This window comes from Gorilla gorilla, chromosome 16 (assembly GCF_029281585.2).
Source record: "Gorilla gorilla gorilla isolate KB3781 chromosome 16, NHGRI_mGorGor1-v2.1_pri, whole genome shotgun sequence".
Taxonomy (NCBI): domain Eukaryota; kingdom Metazoa; phylum Chordata; class Mammalia; order Primates; family Hominidae; genus Gorilla; species Gorilla gorilla.
In genome coordinates, this window is record NC_073240.2 from 45869861 (window position 1) to 45892361 (window position 22501).

General features: G+C 47.6%; 1 protein-coding gene across 1 annotated transcript in view; it reads left to right on the forward strand.

Moving 5' to 3' along the window:
• Window positions 1-16179, forward strand: part of SORD (sorbitol dehydrogenase) — a 52258-nt gene extending 36079 nt beyond the window's left edge. The window contains exons 4-9 of the mRNA XM_031002493.3: window positions 2422-2581; window positions 6623-6741; window positions 9530-9595; window positions 10234-10409; window positions 13668-13789; window positions 14718-16179. Of these exons, the coding sequence (XP_030858353.1) occupies window positions 2422-2581; window positions 6623-6741; window positions 9530-9595; window positions 10234-10409; window positions 13668-13789; window positions 14718-14883 (809 nt within the window). The 3' untranslated portion in view covers window positions 14884-16179. The remainder of the gene's footprint in view (window positions 1-2421; window positions 2582-6622; window positions 6742-9529; window positions 9596-10233; window positions 10410-13667; window positions 13790-14717) is intronic.
• Window positions 16180-22501: the final 6322 nt, after the last annotated feature.

Below are 22501 nucleotides of genomic sequence, written 5' to 3' on the forward strand. Positions count from 1 at the left end.
TTACCAAGAAAATTAAGGAGCATGGACACCAAGGGTGAGGTTGGAGTGAAAGTTTAGTAAGTGAAAGAGGAAAGCTCTCAGCAGCAGAGCGGGAGACCTGAAAGAGGGTTGTTGTTTTACAGTTAAATACGAAGGTTGTTATAAGAAACTTCCCTTATCTGTCTAGGTGCTGTGTAACTTACCTTTTCTCTGTAGCTACCTGTGTAGCTTCCCTTATTTGTGCAGCTGCAAGCATGTATTGGGCAAGCACAGAGTGCAGCTTCTCTTGCCTGAGCAACTACGGGCATGTTTTAAGCAAGCCCCCACCCCACCCCATGCAAGTTCTCATGGAGCCCACTGTGTACATGCCCAAAAAGGGGAGGAAACTATTTCCTGGGAGTGCACTGATTACACAGAGAACCAAGTCATTTCTATGTTGGGCCTCACTCCCTTATCTGTGCCTGTAGCTTGATTTTTCCAAGCTGCTCTTTATGTGCCCGCAGTTTGATTTTTTCCAGACTGCTGTTTTGTTTCAAAGAATTCCACCGAGGACCTGCCCTAACTGTCTGCCTGCTTTTTTTCTCTCTCCTTCCTCACTTGGGAGACTGGGGCAGGAGGATCACCTGAACTTGGGGAGGTTGAGGCTACAGTGAGCTGTGATTGCATCACTGTACTCCAGCCTGGGTGACAGAGTGAGATCCTGTCTCAAAAAACAAACAAAAAAACCAAAGAAACATGCACAAAAAAACCCCCAAAAAACCAACAATGAGAAAACTGGAAACAACCAGGTTTTTTCCATCAATAAGAGAATGGTGATACTGACTGTGGTATACTCTTATATTGGAACACCATTCAGCCATGAAAAGGAACAAACTGTCATTTGTTTTTGAGACAGTTTTGCTCTGTCACCCAGATGGGAATGCAGTGGTGTCATCATGTCTCTCTGCAGCCTCAACCTCTTGGGCTCAAGTGATTCTCCCGCCTCAGCCTCCCAAGTAGCTGGGACCACATGCACACACCACCATGCTCAGCTAATTAAAAAAATTTTTTTTGTAAAGATGAGGTCTTCCTATGTTGCTCTTGAACTCCTGGGTTCAAGTGATCCTCCTGCCTTGACCTCCCAAAGTGCTGGGATTATGAGATTATAGGCATGAGCCACCACCCCTGGCCAGACAGTTAATACCACAACAACATAGATCAATCTGAAAAGCATTATGCTAACTGAAAGAAGCAAGATTCAAAAGAGTATCTACTGTATGATCCCATTTTTGTGATGTGCTAGAACAGGCAATACTAATCTGTGGTACAAAAAAAAGTCAAAAAATTGGTGTCCTCTGGGGGTGGGGCTGGGGATTGACTGGGAACAGATACAGAGGAATAAGATTTCTGAGGTAGTGGTAGTGTTCTGTATCTTAAAAGGGGTTTGCATTCCTAGGTGATACCTTTAAAAAAGAACCATAAACAAATACTGAACTCTAGTTAATGATATGCAGGCTGAAGCATTTAAGGGTGAAGTATACTGATGTCTGCAGCCTGCTTTGAAATGCATCGGAAAAGAAGATAGACTGATGGAAGGAGACAGAGATGAGACGGAGGGGTAGATGGATAGATATGTGATAAAGTGAACATAGCTAGATGTTCCTTGAAGAATGTAGGAGGAGGGTATCCAGGTGTTCGCTATACAGTTCTTTGAATTTTGCTGTGTGTTTGAAATTCTTCATAATAAAAAGATAGAAAAAAAAACAATTAGAGAGCAGTTCTCAGGCTGGGTTTCCAAGCAGGTGTAGTGAGGCATAGAATAGAAATATAATAGAGCTGGCTGTTCAGAAGCCTCAACTATTACTCTCTACTGTACCAGAGTCCTCTGCAGGTCATTGGCCTTTGCAGTTCTACTACCAGGAATCAGTCGACTCCTAATTATTGTCTAAAAACGACCAGACTGGACATAAAACATGCTGTAATTATAGCTGTTGTCTTTGTAAAGGCTTTGCTTTCTGTCTTCCAAACAGATGAAGAAAAAATGCCTGCAAACTCCATGTATTAGCTACCCCTTTTCCAGCAGTGTGAGATGGGAATATACTTGGCTTGCCTTAGCTGGGAAGTGGCTGTGGAGATAGAGGGGTGGCTTGGCTTGTTGCAGGAGTTGGAAAAAGGGCAGGCCACACTGGGCCGTGGAGGAGGGGGCTGGTCCTTTTCCCCCAGAGTGACTCTGTGCTTCATCCCGAGTTTCCTCTCTTGCCTAGGACACCCTGGGTCCCCAGGGAGGAGGGTGGCTCGTTAAGCTAGATTCTCTCATCTGGCATCTGCCCATGAGCATGCAAGCCTTCATAACATCTCTGCTTCTGCTGTTTTCAAAGGTTGGAAAACAAAGAACCAGACCAAAGAGGGGGCAGACTCTGCTCCCACCCTCGGACATGGTGCCATCTTTGTTTTCCTCTCCAGGTGATCGTGTTGCCATCGAGCCTGGTGCTCCCCGAGAAAATGATGAATTCTGCAAGATTGGCCGATACAATCTGTCACCTTCCATCTTCTTCTGTGCCACACCTCCCGATGACGGGAACCTCTGCCGGTTCTATAAGCACAATGCAGCCTTTTGTTACAAGTTAGTATCCACAGTCCCACTGGGTCACCTGGGACCTCTTTCCCTTCATTAACTTGGTGCTGTTTCCTGTGGTTATTTCTTTATTCTTTTCAGCTCATAATTCCAAACATGAGGCATCACCTGGGCAGGCTACTCTTCTTGGTGGCATTGAGAGAGGGTAGCCTCCCTAGGAATAAGACTGACTCACAGTGGTTGGTTTTAGTCTTTCAGTTTCAGTTTCCCTTACTTAGAGCAACAATAGAAAATTATTGCTGAAATCACTCACCCTCTGCAGACATCCTGGAGGGAATTCCTGTGGTTCATCCTCTGTTATTAGTTTCCACTGCAACCACAAGAAAGGTCATAACAACAATGACCTCAGCCAGGTGTGTTGGCTCATGCCCGTAATCCCAGCACTTTAGGAGGCCAAGGCGGGTGGATCATGAGATCAGGAGATCGAGACCTTCCTGGCTAACACGGTGAAACCCCATCTCTACTAAAAAAATACAAAAAATTAGCCAGGCCTGGTGGCAGGCACCTGTAGTCCCAGCTACTTGGGAGGCTGAGGCAGGAGAATGACTTGAACCCGGGAGGTGGAGGTTGCAGTGAGCCGAGATCACGCCACTGCACTCCAGCCTGGGCAACAGACCGAGACTCAGTCTCAAAAAGAAAAACAACAACAATGACCTTGACAATAACAACAACACACCATGACAGCAACAGCTGACATTTCCTGAGGTGCCGTGGTGTGCTGCCGGGGCTTGAGCTCTGGGATCCTGGATCTGCTCCCTCCTGGCAAGTGATTTTGGAGAAATTATTTCACATTTCTCTGATTCAGTTTCATTTAATCGCCAAAATATTAAATAAGGTGATGCATGGAGAGTCATAATTATTATTACTATGTGCCTACCCTTGTGCTAATAAGTGGTTTGCATGCTTTAATTTATTTAATCTCCACAAGAATAATGCTGAGGTGGGCACCGTTATTGGGTTAACCAAGGCAGAAGGAAGCTCATTGACTTGGGCACAGAGCACAACCAAGAGTCAAACTGGGGTCTCTGTGAGTCTCAAGCTCCTGCCCTGTGCCCACTCCCCTATCCTACTCCAATTCTCACCCCTGAAATTGTGAAGTTGAGTCTGGAGGAAGCAAAATGCCTCCCTTTCTGCGTGGCCCCCCATGGCCCCAGCCATGGAGCTTCTAGGGTGCCGAAGTGCCGCTTTCCCCCTGACCCAACCCAGATGCATTCTTCTCCCACCGCAGCCTGGCCCCAGTGGTGGTTTTCAACCAGGATGGGGCTTGTCCGATGGAGGCCAGGTGCCAGTCACAGGAGCAGTCTGACAGATCTGAGTTTTTCTAGGGCCCGCTGGGAGCCTTGAGAGGAGTCACAGGCCAGAGACCTTGTGATGGGTTTAAGTCAACACCTGAACCTGCTCTAGAAGTAAGCAGGTTACATGTGCAGAGTACTCCTTTCAGCAAGTGGTTCCTGAATGAGCCCATCTTTCTGGGGCCCTTTCCAAGTCAAGACACCAAACAAAAGTTTCATGGAAGGCAGAAGAGCATAGTGGTGAAGCCCACTGGTCTCTGCCAATTACAACTGTGTGACCTTGAGCAAGTCACTTAAATTTTGTAACCTCAATATCCTCGCCTGTAAAATAGAAATAGTAATGGTACCTCCCTCACAGAATTACTGATGAAATCCAATGAGAAAAGCACATCAAGTCTCCAGCATGAGGTCTGGCACATAGTAAGTGCTCAGTACATGGTACCAAGCTATGCCATAGTCATGGCCTAGTGGTCTGGGCATGGAGGTGCAGGAGTAGGCCTGAAAGAGAGCCTTGTGCTGGTGGTTTATAGGGAATGATGGGGCTCTGGTTGGCAGTGGCAGTGGGGGTGCTGAGGAAGGTCTCTGGGGAGTCCTACAGCCCTGCCTTTCTTCTCCTCCCAGGGGGCTTTCTGCCTGTGTCCCCAGTTCTTCCCTAGACCCAAGCCCTCCTCTCTGATGTCTTTTTAGGATTCCCATACTACCACAGCCTCTTTATTTTTGTATCTATTTTCTTTCTATTTTCCTGCTTCTCTTTGGCTTCTTGATCATCTGTTACCCAATTTGCACTGTTCCCTGAACCCCATTGTAAAAACTACCAAGTTGCCTCTTCACTCTCTGGTGTTTATAAAGTCATGAAAGGTTGGGGCTGGGAAGAAACTTGGAGTCTTCTCATCCTTGTTCTCCATCAACCCCCACTGGACAAGATCGGGGAGGTTGAGTCAGTGGTTTTCCCAAGGTCAGTGGCAGCGGGGCTGGCCTCCAGGACTCCTTGTGCACGCTTCTGCCTCCACACCAGGTGGCTTTCCAACATGGTTGGCTGTGTTGGGTGCAGGCGGATGAGGCAGCATCTGCTTAATCAGTAGAGTATTCTTCCTGATAACAATTTTCCCTCATCACCTTCCCCAATCCCATCTCTCCTCGATGTAGTTTCCACACAAGCCACCCTCTGCATAGAGCCCTTATGAGTTCCTCAGGAGGCCCAGATGTGGAAGGGCAGGCGTGTCTAGGAACCTGTGGAGTCCCTGAGAGAGTTTAGGAATCGTCACGATTTCATTTTCACCTTTTTCCTATTATATAGAAGGGATACTTCCAGGGGGAGTAGAAGGAATGTGACCGCAGTCAGAGCAGGAGAGTGGATTGGAGTAGGAGAAGTGATGGGAAAGAAGCCGAGGGGAAGGGATAAGGGGGTGGTGGGTGGCAGCTGGGCCTCCATTGGCCTGGTGAGTAGTTCTGTCAAGGATCAGGGACAGTGACAGGAGGATTCCGAGTTATTCTGTTGAAGATCGGAGACAGTGTTGAAAGGATCATGGGGATGAGCACATGGTTTGGCTGCCACATTTATTTCTTTTTGGAACTTGAGGGTTTTTCTGTTCCTGTGTGTGGAGATTTGGGGTGCTGGGTAAATCCTGGGCAGTGAGGAACTAGCAGAAATTGGATATTAATATTAGCTACACAGCTGCTCATACCAGGATGGAGCTGATATGGGACAGGCAGAGGATGTGGAATCAGGACACCTTGGTTAAGTCTGGCCTTCATTCCCTAGCTTCATAACCTTGGCAATTCTCTTAATGTCAGTGAGTTTCCGTTTCCTCTTCTGTAAACTAAAGGTTTTCTAAAAAAGCCTGCCCTACCTGCCTAACATGGTTTTCATGAGGATTAAATGAGATAATGGATGAGCGTGCTTCCTAATCTGTAAAGCTTTATGCAAATATTTGCTGTCGTCATCAGCTGTATTATTGATAGAGTCAAGATACCAGTGGAAGTGAAAACCTAGAACCCAGAGTGAAGGTGACACTGCATTTAATCAGCTTTGTGGAACAGGTCCTTTTTCTTCTTGACTGGTCCTGGGTCAGCAGGGCAGCCACTGTCCTCAGATGTGGTTCTTCTGGAATGTATAATATGGGAGGCGACTATCAGAGTGATGCCCATTGCTAAATCACTGTTCTGCAAAACTGGTGATAGTCAGGATTGTTTGCTAAAGTGAAACTAAAAAGGCTGTAAGTTTGAGAAGCAGATGAGATGCTGGAACGTGGCCATATTAACTCCTTGTTAAATAAACTTTTCATTTATTAATGATAACCACCATACCGTAGCTTGGATAGCACATTAAAGAAAACATAATGTGTTCATTTCACTGAATTGATTTCTCCAAAGAAAACCATGTTGCTTTCTTCAGATGGGGACATTGTGGCATGGGTTCTGTGATGAGAACATATCTGGCTTCTAATTTGAACCCTTTGGGCCCCTCACTAGCTTTGGATGGCTGGGGCAAGTCATTTAACCCACCATGCCTGTTTCCTCATCTGTAAAATGGGCATGATAGTACCTACCACAGAACTATTCCAGGGATTTACATGAGTTAATGTATATAAATTGCTTAGCACATTGCTCTGCACATAAATAAATGCTCGATAAATGTTAGCTATGGTTGTTATTACAGTGACGTTGGGCATATATAATACTATTGTTAGCGTTGTAATTAACTCAGAGGATCTCTGTGTGTCAATTGACTCCTCAGGCTTCCTGACAATGTCACCTTTGAGGAAGGCGCCCTGATCGAGCCACTTTCTGTGGGGATCCATGCCTGCAGGAGAGGCGGAGTTACCCTGGGACACAAGGTCCTTGTGTGTGGAGCTGGTAAGAAACAGAAGCCACCCTGTTGCAGGTTCATTGACTGGGAATGTGGGGACCTCTGTGCCCATCTCATTCCCCCTCCAAGGCTTGAGATTTGTTCTAGAATCCTTCTGGGTAAGGGAGGATTGCAGTGTCCCATTCCCTCAGTGACTAGCACTTTGCTAAACAAATGAGTATCTGCAGACATGATATTAACTAGGGTTGTATGTCCTAGGCAACATAGCCCTTTTTATTCATTTAAAGAATGAATTGGCTGGGCACGGTGGCTCCTGCCTATAATCCCAGCACTTTGGGAAACCAAAGCCGGTGGATCACCTGAGCCCAGGAGCTTGAGACCAGTCTGGGCAACATGGTGAAAGCCCGTCTCTACAAAAAAATACAAAAATTAGCAGGTGTGGTAGTGTGTGTCTGTAGTTCCAGCTACTCAGAAGGCTGAGGTGGGAGGATCACCTGAGCCTGGGAGGTCAAGGGTGCAGCGAGCCATGATTGTGCCACTGAACTCCAGTCTGGGTGACAGAACAAGACCCTGTCTCAAAAAAAACAAGACCCCATCTCAAAACAAACAAACAAAAAGAATGAATCTGGGCCAGGCGGGGTAGCTCATCTCAGCACTTTGGAAGGCTGAGACAGGTAGATCACTTGAGGCCAAAAGTTCAAGACCAGCCTGGCCAACATGATGAAACCTCATCTTTACTAAAAATACAAAAATTAGCCAGGCATGGTGGTGCGCCCCCTGTAGTCCCAGCTACTTGGAAGGCTGAGACAGGAGAATCACTTGAACCTGGGAAGCAGAGGTTGCAGTGTGCCAAGATTGTGCCACTGCACTCCAGCCTAGGCGACAGAGGGAGATTCTGTCTCAAAAAAAAAAAAAAAGGAATTAATCTGGCGATTATTTTTGAACCCTTGATGGGAAACTAGGGAAATTTTTTTTTTTCTTTTGAGACAGAGTCTCACTCTGTTGCCCAGGCTGGAGTACAGCAGCGCGATCTTGGCTCACTGCAACCTCCACCTTAGAGAAATATTTTTGATAGTAAAGGGAAGGGCAACTCTTGGAACTTTCAAATTATACCAGCAAAGTGATGGCCTAGTCCCATCTATGAATAAGGTAGACCCGGCTCCCGGCCAGTGGGAGGAGTGAGCAGTGGTCTGCTCCCACACCACTGTGAGCCAGCAGTCTGCCTGCAGTAGGGTTGTAGCTAGCTGCCTTCTCTCATCCCCTGTTTCAAGCCATCTGGAACAGGCCCTAGCAGCCTCAGACCAAATCATTCTGGTGACCCAGACAGTACGCTCACACTCCTTGTGGGTGTGATCTGGTGTTCCTCATACTTGTTTGTGATTTTCTTTGGCTGGCCAAATAAGTGATCACAGGGCTTCCTAAGAGGGGTGATGGATGTAGAATAGACTTGCCACAATGGGCTAGCAGACTGCGGGACTCAGGTGACAGATTCTTATAAAAATCTGCATGGATCCAGTACCTTTTTACCATAGAAAAGGAGAATAAGTCACACATACCACACGCATGCATGCCTTGCCCCCAACACACACACACAGAAATTCACCTGCAATCCCGTCACCGATTAGCCCAAGAGAACCACTGTTAATATTTGGGTATAGAATCTTTTAGTTAGTTAGTTTTTTCTGAGACCATGCTAAATACGCTTCCTTTACCTACTCTTTTTTAAAAATGAGGCTGGGCACGGTGGCTCATGCCTGTAATCCTAGCACTTTGGGAGGCTGAGGCAGGCAGATCACCTGAGGTCAGGAATTTGAGACCAGCCTGGCCAACATGGTGAAACCCCGTCTCTACTAAAAAAACAAAAAGTAGCCAGGCGTGGTGGCGGGTGCCTGTAATCTCCACTACTTAGGAGGCTGAGGTGAGAGAATTGCTTGAACCTGGGAGGCGGAGGTTGCAGTGAGCTGATTGCACCACTGCACTCCAGCCTGGGTGACAGAGCGAGACTCTGTCTCAAAAAAAATACTGTGAACATTTTTCCATGTCAATAGATAAAGAGTTATGGCGTAATTTTTAATACCCATGTAGTTTTTAAATCATGCTTTGTTGGACATTTCAGGTATTATTTTTCAGTGTTTTGTTTTCTGAGGGAGCTCACAAAATTGTTCTTAGGGGATGTGTACAAAAAGTAAACCCCCAAAGATATTCTGCATTGCTTTCATTCTGTGGGTCTGATTTTTATATTGAAACCATAGTGTCACATAGCATGCAGATACTATGGGGAAGCAGGTGTCTCAGGCAAATCCTTGGATACCTGAGTATCCTGGGGCTATCTGGGCAGGTGGGCCAACCCAGGGAGCCAGCTCACTTAAGGACCCTCTCCAGGTGGTCCTCAGAGGGCACCTAAAAGGAATATGTCTTTCTCTGAGGGGAGGTGTGATGGGTTCTCACGAAGGTAGGGGCAAAGAAAGAACAGGAAAACAAGTCCAGACCTTCTGAGATTTCTTATTTTCTGAATAAGTTTGTGTTTCCTTGAATCCTGTGGTTCTTTGAGATTATCTCCACTAGTGCCCAGAAGTAAGTGGGAAAATTTTAGCTCTGAGGTTTGAGAGGATTAAATAGAACCCAGCACTAGGAGCGTATTTTATGTAGAGAATAATTCTTCATGGATTCATTCTCTTCTGCATTCAACAAACAGCCGCTAAGGTCTTATCATGCCAGGCACTGGGATAGATGCTAGAGACACACGAAAGATATAGTTCCTATCCATGGCCTGGACAAGTAGGAGAGCAGATGTTTAATATTTCACAAACATATTCCGTCTTCTGCTTTGTTTAGGGCCAATCGGGATGGTCACTTTGCTCGTGGCCAAGGCAATGGGAGCAGCTCAAGTAGTGGTGACTGGTAAGACTTTGTTCTTTATCAATCTCCTTGACTGGGAAACAGCTGGTCCTACTGTATGTGCATGTGTGAGGAGAGGTTATCTGTGACAGTGTGGAGGGGGTGAGTGTGTAGTGTCATATGGATTGTGGAAATATAGAGGAGTGTAAGTGTGTGTTTTGTGTTAGGAGAAGCTATCAGAGAGAGAGAGAGAGAGTTTGTGTGAGAGAGAGAGTATGTGTGTGTGTGTGTGTGTGTGTGTAGCTGTATGGTGGATATGGGGGTGTATGAGGGTGTAGGGCAGGGGTGTCCAATCTTTTGGCTTCCTTGGGCCACATTGGAAGAATGGTCTTGGGCCCCACATAAAATACAGTAATACTAACAATAGCTGATGAGCTTAAAAAATTTTCTTTTATCTCATAATATTTTAAGAGAGTTTATGGATTTGTGTTGGGCCATATTCAAAGCCATCCTGGGCTGCATGTGGGCTGCAGGTTGGACAAGCTTGGTGTGAAGAGTATGTGTGTTGGGCTCAACACCACCACCCATTGCACGAGAGCTTTGTTGCCATCAGATCTTACACCTCGATTTTCTTTTCTTCCTAATGAGTCATCAGATTTCTCTTGTTTGAAAGAATTTTTTTTTTTTTTTTTTACCTTCAGATCTGTCTGCTACCCGATTGTCTAAAGCCAAGGAGATTGGGGCTGATTTAGTCCTCCAGATCTCCAAGGAGAGCCCTCAGGAAATCGCCAGGAAAGTAGAAGGTCTGCTGGGGTGCAAGCCGGAAGTCACCATCGAGTGCACAGGGGCAGAGGCCTCCATCCAGGCGGGCATCTATGTGAGTGGGCTGAGGGCAGCTTTGGGGAATCAGCGTAGGGGAGTGAAGGAGGCAGAAGTAGGGAGTCAAACTTCTTTACCAGCTTGCTGCGTGAGCCCCAAGCCAAACTTATTCATCTTTTGCTATCTCTGTTTTCTTTTTTTTTTTTTTTTTTTGAGACAGAGTCTCACTCAGTCGCCCAGGCTGGAGTGCCGTGGCTCGATCTCAGCTAACTGCAAGCTCTGCCTCCTGGGTACACGCCATTCTCCTGCCTCAGCGTCCTGAGTAGCTGGGACTACAGGCGCCTGCCACCATGCCCAGCTAATTTTTTTGTATTTTTTTTAGAAGAGATGGGGTTTCACCGTGTTAGCCAGGATGGTCGCTATCTCCTGACCTCATGATCCGCCCTCCTCGGCCTCTCAAAGTGCTGGGATTACAGGCGCTATCTCTGTTTTCTTATCTCTAGTGCGGAGACTGTACTTGAACTTGCCTTACATCCTTATTGGGCCATCTGAGGTTCACACAACATAACAGCTATACACGGGCCTTGAAAAATGTTAAGGACACACACTTTGGGGATGCGGTTGGCTTCATGATCATATCTGTGATGTTAAAAGTGCAGTAGTTTTGGTAAAAAGATCAAGAAGAAAAACAGGGAACCATGCCTTAATTGTATGTGGGAAATCCCCGTCTTATTTTATTGAGGAAAACTGCAGTCTTTTAGTCATTGATATAGAGTGACAGTCATTCAGTTAGTCATGAAGGTGAGGTGATTTTCCAGGGTCACAGCTGACTACTGCTTGTTTTGTCTCCCAGACCTAGGAACAGATAAGCTGCCAATGCCCGACTCGCCCCTCAGCGACCCACCAGCCACTTATGGGAAGTTGGCAGGAAGTTGGAGGTGGTGGGAGGGAGTGGCACTGACAGATCAAAATATGAGGAAACGAAGGGAAAATAACAACTTCCAGGTTCCAAGCCCTACTGTATGCCAGGTTCCCTGCTGTACTTTATAAACATGAGGCCTAATCTGCACAACAGCCCTGAAAACCAGTTACCGTTTTATGCTGAGGGATTTGTGGTTTGTTTGAGGCAAGCCAAGTCAGGCCCAGGCCCAGCCCTGCCAGGCCCCAGTGCCTGAGTTGCCCCGCTGCTTAGGAGAGGAAGGGAAGGAGGGCACGAACAACCATGCTAGGGTCGGGGGACAGGGCCAGGGCTGGAGAGGGTAGCAGGCAGCCGCCACCACAGGGGACTCCTATCCCTGCCTCCCAGACAGCCTCCCCCCGGTAGCGTGGGCTTCCTCCTTCCTTCTGAGACTCACAGCAGGAGGGCACTTTGCATCACATGAGACATTCTAGGGAAGGCTGACCCACCAAGCTGAGTAGCACAGCTGCCTAGACCTCCTCCTACTAAGTTGCCCAGTGGCCTTGGGAGCTGAGGAAGCAGTGGGGGAGAGGGAGGAGCGGGTGCCACCTTGGCACTGTCCTGAGTTTCAGCGGGAGTCGGCCAGCCCTCTGCTTCACTGTCATAGGCAGTGGTCACCAGGTGGGAAGGGGCAAAAAGAAGCCGAAGCTCAGAGAGGAACAATGGATCTGTGTGTGATTGATCTACCCATGTTATGTCTTGGGTACCTGCCATGTGCCAGGCTTTGTGCTGGGCACTTTGAGGGCTAAGACATGAGTAAGTTGCCTCTGCTGTCTTCAAGTTGTCAGCAGGTAAGTGACCTCCACCCCGCAGAGAGGCAGTATAAGCTGGGGGACTTAAAGGACATGGCTCTCCTTCCTCTTGTGCCCCACCCTTAGAGCATTTGGAACAGTTGGCATTTCCAGCTGTTGATGGTGGGGGCCTGGTTGCCAGGCTACCTGAGGCAGGCATGGAGGTGAATGTGACCCATGGGCCTCACCAGGCCTGAAGCAGTGTCTCTCCTGACGTCACGCATGACGGGTGCTGTAGAATGCTATAGGCCACCCCGCCAATGAGCAGGCTAGGTGGCTGGACCAAATATGGACAAATCTGAGCATCGCCGTCCTGCCAGGTTATGACTGGATAGTGTTTGTGATGAGACGTGGCAGATGCCTTGGGGTAGAATTGATGTCATATCCTTGGTGCAGATGCCATACCTACAGGATAGTGTCCAGGTGGTTCCAGCATTCCTTGACCTGGGGTCAGCAAACTGCTGGCATCTTGGCAGCTTGGAATGGCCAGTTGGTGTTCCTCCTCACCACCAGGTAGAGAGGAAGTGCTGATGAGGAAGTAGTTTCCCTAGAAAATGGGCTGAGAGGGCACGTCCAGGGTGCCACAGCTCTGAAGCAGCAGCGCTGGGAGTCACTCCCACACCACTCAAACCCTGAGTTCTCCTCTGGCTCACGGCACCACAGGCCTCTCTCCATGGTGTATCCTTCATCTCAGAAGTGGAGGCTGTGATCGTGGTGTATCCTTCATCTCAGAACTGGAGGCTGTGACGTGTGCCTTTCTCTAGTTCCACTGTTTAGCACCTAGAATGGTCCCAATAAATGCTTGCTGCTGACTATAATGGACAACCAGCATGATTGAATTATCCATTGTTCTGTCTCTCACCGCACTGAGCACAGTGATCCCCAGAAAGCTCTGGAACAAGCACAGCACTCACAGGGAGTTCTGGGGAAATTTTCAGGAGAAATTTCACTGCTGCCTGTGACCCACTCCAAGTGGGGAACTGATAAGGCAGATAAACATTCAAGGAAGACAAAACCCATTATGGCTCATACTGCTGAGGTAAACATCTCTGGAACAAAAAGATTTCTAACTGCCAGCCTGCACACATATATGAAGCCTTTTTTAAGCCACAGAATACAAGTGGCCCATCTGTCTCATGTTTATAGTTTTCTCACCACTGGTGAGCTTAGAGGGCCAGTGGTTCCTTCCAGCTCTGATGAAAGTGCTGCCTGTGGAGGGGCGCTCTGGGGGAGGAACAGGTGCTTAGACTGTGGAGGTGGCTGAAGCCAATATTGGGTCCCGAATCTGTAAAGCTTTGGAAGATGTTCCCACTGTGCCTGGTTCTCCATGGGTTAAGTGTATTTTTTCAGAATACACTTTAAAGAAAACCGTGTTTACTCTCCCGCTCAGTTAAGTTTGGTTGGCAGGTTGAGCAGTTCAGCAGTGTACACAAATCACATTCTCAGGAATTTTTGGATGCTCAGCTGATGCAACCAGAAGATACTTGTGTGGTGACAATATGTTATCGTAAGTGGGAAGTCAGTATTTCTTATCTTCTGAGCTTTCTTGTTTTTACCTCCTTTACAGGCCACTCACTCTGGTGGGACCCTCGTGCTTGTGGGGCTGGGGTCTGAGATGACCACCGTACCCCTACTGCATGCAGCCATCCGGGAGGTGGATATCAAGGGCGTGTTTCGATACTGCAACACGTGAGTATGCTGTGGGTGAGCCGGGATGCCCAGCCTCCAGCAAGACCATGGCAGGCCCCACTCAGCCTCTGGGCCCATGAGTCTCTGCCTGTTTGTTCATGGGGGGCACTCCCTGGCGACACTGATAGCTGTGTGATATAACAGGGATCCAAAGAGAGAACACTCACTGCCAGTTAAAGAATGGGAGGGACAGAAGGATGGATGGCAGGAGGGAAGGAGGGGATTTTGAAGCATGCTCTTACTGAGTGTCTGCTGCTTATCCCCCCCAGGCCCCCTTTTTCCCCCCATTTTCTTAAGTTGCCAGGTCTCCATTTTCTCCCTTTGAAGGGAAGAAGGAGAGAAAGGAGGACAAAAGGAAGAAATCAAGTCCTATGGCTTCCGTTCCTGAGCCCTAGGGCCCACCCTGGGAAGCGAAAGGGTCTTAGTTTGCCCCATCCATGTTCTGCAGTTCCACCCCCTCCCCTGCTGCAGCCCTCTGGCTGAGACCCCCCCCTCCCCAGCAGTGTCCCTTACTCCTGGCTTTAGAGGCTGTAACTCCATGCCCTCATCAGGGCACCAGTTTTCCAGTAAGCTGAGCTGTTAGTGGGTGTGACTGGATTGTCCTGGGCTGCCTCCCCACGGCTTCTCTGCCTTTTCCCAGTGGCCTCCACCATGTGCCTTGTACCTTCATGCCACAGGAATTCTAGGCTCCATGGCAGACATGGCAGAGTGAGCGGGTGGGTGAGGGGTGGTGGCAGTTGGAAATAGGCTCTGTACCCCTGAATCATAAGCCGTAAGGTCCTTTCCTTGGTTGTTGGCCTGTAAAATTGGCTTTGCAGAACCACAGTGCTATCAATAAATACGGCCAAGCTGATCTAGTGCCTGGTAGTTTGGGGCACCTGGCTCTTTCCTCTTGAAGGTTGAATATAATGCTCGTGCTCTTTTACAGGTGGCCAGTGGCGATTTCGATGCTTGCGTCCAAGTCTGTGAATGTAAAACCCCTCGTCACCCATAGGTTTCCTCTGGAGAAAGCTCTGGAGGCCTTTGAAACATTTAAAAAGGGATTGGGGTTGAAAATCATGATCAAGTGTGACCCCAGTGACCAGAATCCCTGATGTTAATGGGCTCTGCCCTCATCCCCACAGTCTCGGGATCTCAGGGCACAATGGCTGGACACAGGTGGGCTCTGATGCAGAACTTTCTCTTTTGAATGTTAAGAATAACTAATACAATTCATTTTGAACAGAAGTCCTTACACAGAGGAATTGGTGTGCCTTAAAGATACAATCTGGGATAGTTTGGGGGAACTTGTAGCCAGAATGCCCTGTTCATGCTGAGCAAAGTTCAGCAAGTAGAGCAGAGTTTGGCAGGCAGGTGCCAGGAACTCCCCTTCTTCCTGGAGTGCCTTCATTGAGGAAGGAAATCTGGCCCTTGGGTTTCCTGGTTCCACTGCTACTGACCCGAAGGGGAATGAGGGCTGAGTTATGAAAAGATAACTTCATGAAGACTTAACTGGCCCAGAAGCTGATTTTCATGAAAATCTGCCACTCAGCGTCTGGGATGAAGGCTTGTCAGCACTTCCAGTTTAGAACGCAATGTTTCTAGAGACATATTGGCTGTTTGTTTTGATGATAAAAGGAGAATAAGAAAAGGCACCACTTTCCTGGATCCAGGATAATTTTTAAACCAATCAAATGAAAAAAAGGAAATGTCATGTGAGGTTAAACCAGTTTGCATTCCCCTAATGTGGAAAAAGTAAGAGGACTTCTCAGCACTGTTTGAAGATTGCCTCTTCTACAACTTCTGAGAATTGTGTTATTTCACTTGCCAAGTGAAGGACCCCCTCCCCAACATGCCCCACCCCACCCCTAAGCATGGTCCCTTGTCACCAGGCAACCAGGAAACTGCTACTTGTGGACCTCACCAGAGACCAGGAGGGTTTGGTTAGCTCACAAGACTTCCCCGACCCCAGAAGATTAGCATCCCGTACTAGGCTCATACTCAACTCAACTAGGCTCATACTCAATTGATGGTTATTAGACAATTCCATTTCTTTCTGGTTATTATAAACAGAAAATCTTTCCTCTTCTCATTGCCAGTAAAGGCTCGGTATCTTTCTGTTGGAATGATTTCTATGAACTTGTCTTATTTTAATGGTGGGTTTTTTTTTTCTGGTAAGATTTGGATCCAAGTCGCATCATGCCAACTTGTGACTTTGAGACTATTCATCAAGAATGAGGATATAGTAGCCATGACATAGCTTGAGCTATAGCCTTTAATTCCTTACTTTGGCTATGGGTGGAGGGTGAGTTTGAAGAGGTTCTGATTTTCTTGTAACCTGGGAAAGCCATGACCTTGTGCCCGATTCTTTCAGATTGCTTTGGGTAATAAATATTGGTGGTGGTATCTGACTCATGCTGCTGTTTATGGCCCTGTTTAGTGGGGAATGGACTCAGGTTACCCATTTCCCAGAGGGAAGGATCCCAGGATATTTGAAGGTTACATATTTTCTGTACCAAATATAATTTCATTGACATGAATTATCTCTAATCCTCATGACAAGCCACATACACAATCATTTTGTAGATAAAGAAGATATAAATGCCAGAGGAGACCTTAAGATTGTCTTACAACACAACCCTTCAGTTAACAAGAGAGGAAATTGAGGCTCAGATTGGGGAAGTGACTTGGCAAATCACACAGTGGGTTAGTCAATGGCCCAGGATTAGACAGAACCCAGGAATCCTGACATCAAATCCTTTACAACATTGCTGCCTCTCATAGGCTTGAGGGGTCCAGTCCTAGAGGACAAATGATGCTCCCCATGCCACCACCCCCACCAAGCAGCTCCTACTGATGAGAAGATGCACTAAGCAGTCTTGGTGGAAACATCATCCTCACGCCCTGTGCCCCCTTTCAGGTGCCCAGAGAAGGAGCTCAGTGTCTGCTTCAGCCAGGGCTTTAAGAGAGAAGGAAGCTGGGAGTGAGGGGCAGAGGCTCTACCAGAGAATGTCTGCTGGTGTCTTGGAGGCACTTCCTGCAGCCTATGCACTTCTCGTGAAGCCATTTCACTGCTGCCCCTTCATCCTCCTCCTCCCTGAGCCCTAGGTAGAAGTCAGTGTGTGGAGGAGGCCACCCAGAGATGACCCTGACCAGGCCCCACCGCCTGTAGCCAGACCCAACCTCTGTCCCAGCTGGCTGCTAGTTTTCAAGCATTGCTTCCCTGTTATTTGGCCTCTGTACCTTGAACCTAGGTTGACATCATTAGCAGAGGACAGTTCTTGGGAAAGGCAAATATCCCATAAATCCTATTTGCCTCCCTTTCTCCTAACCTCTGGCTCCACCAACTCCCCAACAGGCCTCCTGCACACACAATAGGAGCCAGGAGGGAGGAGGCAGGACTGTGCTACACAAGGGAGACTGGGTGGGGAAGATGTCAGAGAACCAGTGACTGAGTGCAGAGGTGACTTCACACCAGCATCTGCTGTAGCCAGAGGTGGGCTGCAAGAGGGAATTAGAGGAGCCAACATGTCCTCTTTCTCCTTTAGGGTCCATGGAGCAGTCCGCTGCTTTCTATCTTCCAGGTTGCCTGTAGGGTCCTTCCCAGCTCTCCGCCCTGACACGTCTTCACTCCCTAGCACTCGTGATGCTGACTGGGTGGGGTCCTCAGTGTTGACTGAAAGCGTGAATCAAGTGCCAGGCACTGGTGACAGAGCACACAGAGGCTGCTGGGCCTCCCAAGGTCGGGGAGCTTGTGGGGAATTCACATTCTTGGTTCCGGGACTGATTCACTGAGTCAATCAATATTGATTGAGAACTTAGTTGGTTGTGGTGGTGGTAGGAATGAATTCCTGGGCTTCCTGCAGCCCCTTTCCATGAATCTATACATATCAAACATGTGCATGCATTTGTAAACATTAATGGGAGTGTACTTTACTTTTTTCATTTTACTCGTAAACAGATGAGGACTTTAAAAAAATCACAATTATTAAATAATTCCCATTACTATACCTGACAAAACTAATAATAATTTCATAATAGCTAATACCCCGTCAATCCATGCCATATTTTCCCTCATCTAAAAAACAGAAAAAAATTACTTTTTTTTTCTCCCAAAGACAGGGTCTTGATCAGAGCTCACTGCAATATCAAACTCCTGGGTTCAAGTGATCCTCCTGTCTCAGCCTCTGGAGTAGCTGGGATTATAGGCATGCACCACCATGCCTGGCTACTTTTTGTAGAGAAAAAAATTTAAAAAGGTCTCACTATGTGGCCCAGAGTGTTCTTGAATTCCTGGCCTCAAGCAATCTTCCTGCCTCAGTTTCCCAAAGCACTGAGATTACAGGCATGAGCCACCATGCCCAGCCAAAACTTTACTTTTTTACACTTGCTTTTCTGGAATCAGGATCTAAACATATTGCATGCGGTTGATATATTAAGCCTGTTTTATTTTTTATTTTTTCTTCTTTCTTAAGCCTCTTTATTATAGTTCCCCCTACATTTTGGTTTACATGCCACTGTTATGTTGAAGAAACTGGGTCCTTTGTCTTCTAGATACCGTTTTACAAACATACTTATTTTTATGTAATAAATGGCTAAATTTCTTTCTATATCAATAATTATACACATCATTATTTTAAATCACCACATCCCATTGTATGGATAGACTATCATTTATAAAGCAAATTGCAGTATTTTGAGTGTTTGGATAGTTTACAGAGTTTTGCTCTAATAATAAAGTTGCAATGACTACCCTTGTTGCATACTTTTGTGCTCCTGACTCATTATTTCCTGAAGTTATTAGTATGTTATTTCTTGAAGTTATATTTTAGAATGAAAATAGCTGGGGTTAAGGGTACACACATTTTTAAGGTGACCTGGTTAGACAAGAAAACACAGTATTGACATTCAGACTGTCTAAGAAAATCTCTGGGGGTGCCCCAGGCCTCGTGTGATGTGGGAGGACTCTGGGGTCTTGGGTAGCTCACAGGGGCTGCTGAGGATGAGGCCATGAAGCCACTGGCTCTCTGGCTTCAGGCCACCCTTGGGAAAGCAGGGGCCTAGACCCATAAACTTGGACAGATTGCCATTTTCCAGGCCCCAGTTTCCTTATTAGTAAAATTGGTGGTCCCTTTTAGCTCTGGGACTACTGCCAGGACATGACAACAAACAGCTCCTGTAAAGGACTGGCACAGAATTCACAGGGAACTGTGGCCCAGCTACTGTGGAGCAGTGAGCCGCCATCAGTGAACTTATACTGGAAGCCTTCCCTACCCCTGCCCCTCCACCTCAATTCCAGGGGACACTGGGTACCGTTCACCAAACTTTTTTTTTCTCCTCCAGGTTTATCTTACAACCAAATCCAAGCAGAGGCTGCCCCACCCCAACACCCCATTTTACACAAGGGGGGAATGCCAACAGAATTCAGCAGCATGGCTCCCTCACCCCTCACCACTTCCATTGCTCAGGGCATTGTGGGGAGGGAAAAATCCCACCTCAGCCCAATACACTTCCAGAGTTCCCTACTACAGGCATTCTGCAATAGTTACACCAGACCTGAGCTCACTGACATGGTTGGGATGGAAGAGGCTGGGCAAATGGCAGCTTCAGCTAACCTTGAGGCTGCCATGTTCACTCTTCCCCACTGGTCCTCAGGAAGGTGAGAATCCCTGATCCCCTGTGGCACACAGCAGAGGGCGCAGGAGGAAGAAGCCAGAGGGAGGCAAAACAGAGAGCCCAGGAAACTTGCCCACCTACAGAGAGCAAAATGCCCTCTCCTTAAGTAATGCATTCCCACTGCCACAGCAACAGATGGGCGACTCGGAAGTTGGGGAGCCTCCATGATGGCTTCAGGGATCTTCCCAGAAAGTACAGAACACATGTTGCTGTCTTTCTCCTGGCTAGGCCCACCCAAGTTAGTCATTATCCAGGAGCCCCTTCCCCTTGTGCCTGACCTGGCGATTTCAGGAAACTAAAGTCTGGGACTCCTGATCTATCTTTTGGCCCAGTAACAAAGTTATTCAGGACAAAAATATTTCTGCTTGTAATAACCTAGAATTAGTGTTTCTTACGATATATAAAGATGGGGCATATTGCTGTTGAACACTATCAGCAATGAAACAGCAAAAGAAACAATGGGGGAGAGGGAGGAGCATAAGACCATTGAGATCTGTTTCACTGAGAAGTTCAGGGCAGGAGCCCCTGCAACTCTAAAGAAAGGCCATTCACCAAAGTTTGTTTGTTTTTTTTTTTTTTTTGGAGACAGGATCTCATTCTGTCGCCCAGGCTGGAGTGCAGTGGCGTGATCTCAGCTCACTGCAACCTCCACATCCCAGATCCAAGAGATTCTCCTGTCTCAGCCTCCTGAGTAGCTGGGATTACAGGCACACACCACCACGCCTGGCTAATTTTTTGTATTTTAGTAGATACTGGGTTTCACTATGTTGCCCTGGCTGGTCTCTTGAGCTCAGACAATCTACTCGCCTCGGCCTCCCAAAGTGCTAGAATTACAGGCAAGAGCCACCACATCCGGCCCATTCACCAAACTTTAACAAATCACCAGGAAGAAGTAAGGGTGGTGTGTGCAGAATGTTCGTTATTGGTTCTGACCTCTCCAAGTAGGTGCAAATCCATGTGGCATAAAATGACTTGGATTGGGTACTGGCTTAGTCCATTTTGTGTTACTATAACAGAATACTTGGGACTGAGTGATTTACAAATAAAGAGGTTTATTTAGCTCACAGTTTTGCAGGCCGGGAAGTTTAAGGGCATGGCCCTGCCTTCTGGTAAGGGCTTTTGTGCCACACCATAACATTGCAGAGAAAGTCAAAAGGGAAGCAGACATGTGTGAAGAAACCAAACTCAAGGGACGTCCTGGCTTTGTAACAACCCACTCTTGTGGATCTAATCCGTTCCTGAGAGAATCCAGTCTTGCTAGAGTGAGAACTCACTACCTCAAGAATGGCACCAAGCCATTCGGGAGGAATCTGTCCTTATGACCCAAACACCTCCCATTAGTCATCTGCTCCCAACACTGCCACATTGGGGATCAAATTTCAACATGAGTTTTGGTGGGGACAAACTCAAACCATAGCAGGTGTTAATATGCAGATCTTAGATGCTCAGACCCCAAGAGACTTGGCAATTTGTAGAACCCTTAAGGAACTTTGCCTTCTGAGTGATTTGAAAGCATTTGTCACATTGCTGTTTCATTCTGTGGGCACATATGTGTATGTAACGCTGTGCTTATATAGCTTAACAATACTGTGTAGATTTTTGAGTGCTCTTGCATATTTGCACTATCTGCTTTCAGGAATACCAAAGGGAATCATATCTCTTGCCACTCATCATGTGAGATGGGATAGGGCTGCCAGCGCTGACAGTATTAAGGTCTAATGATTCTCAGGAACTTCTGGAAAAACTGTTATCAGTAAGCAGAAGGAGTCCAACACATGATCTGTGAGAAGGTGAATGCGGAAAAAGCTGGGAGGCAAGGAACTAGTCATCCAGGGCAGACTGAAGAAAGTGACTCAGCTCTGGCCTTTGGGGACTGGGGCTGCTGGTTCTGGGGAGCAGCTGGGCTTTCAGCACAGCACAGGGACAGACAGGCTCTAGCCAGAGCTCTCCTGGGCCAACCCCAGCTTGCCTTCCCCTGCACCACACACTAAATCCCCACACCTTGCTGAACACCCAACAAAACTAGGACCTGAGGAAGGCCCTTGCTCCTACCATGCTGCCTTCCTCCGGAATGGGGTTCCAGAGGGAATGATGCTTCTGAAGGGAAGACAGACATTGCCAAGGTGGTTGGCTGGGGAAGTTTCTGTCATCCAGTCTGTATCTGGCCATGGGCCTGTGGCTGACTGGAGGGACAGCTCTCCTGCATTTGGAAGAGGCACTTGTAAAGGAAGAGACCAGTGGGTTGTGTAGATGTCTTGGGCTCCCTACAGTAAGAAAGAGGTGGGTACACGTTAGGCTACTCTGCTTCCTGATGACCTCGAGCAACTCACTTGACTCCTTCAAGCTTCGGGTTCCTCGTCCTTTAAGTTGGAAAAATAAAACAAGCCTCAGGGTTGTCATAGGGACAGAATAAAGAAGCTTGATGCTCTTCCCCTGGTGAATGGCACTCTGATTATGCTTATTAAGTTCTTGTGCCCCTGCCCTTGTCTCACCAAATTTTCTCTCTTGACCTGTTAAATGAGTAGGATGAATGACCCTCAAGACTTTTCCAGCTCTGAGCCCTGAGTCTGCAAATGTGCTTGAAGGTACGTGAAGAGTTCCCAGGGTGGCAGAAAAGGCCTCAGCCTGGCCTTGACCCAGTATTCTCAGCAATTCCACAAACCTGCCAGGGAAAGAGAGTTGGCAGCAGACCTGGAGGCCAGGCAGGGAGGAGGAGAGGAACCAGGTGTCAGCACTTAGGAGCTGCCTCTTACCGGCCTGCTCTGCTTTGCTCCCCTGATGCCCCCCTGAAGAGCCGCTGGACCCAGGAGCTCTGGGTGGTTGGTTCACATGGATGGAGACCCCTAGAAGCCATGACCAAGTCTCACACCTACATTATGGAGGTGTCCCTAACTGGCTGGCACAGTGCCTGGCATGTAGAAGGAGCTCTGGAAATGTCTGTAGCCTCATAAGCAACCAGACCTCACTCCCAGCTCCCAGCTGTTTCCATCGTGCCCCTTAGCCTGAGCTAAACCCAGAGCAGCTGGGAATCCTCAGGCCGGCAGTCTCAACATGTAG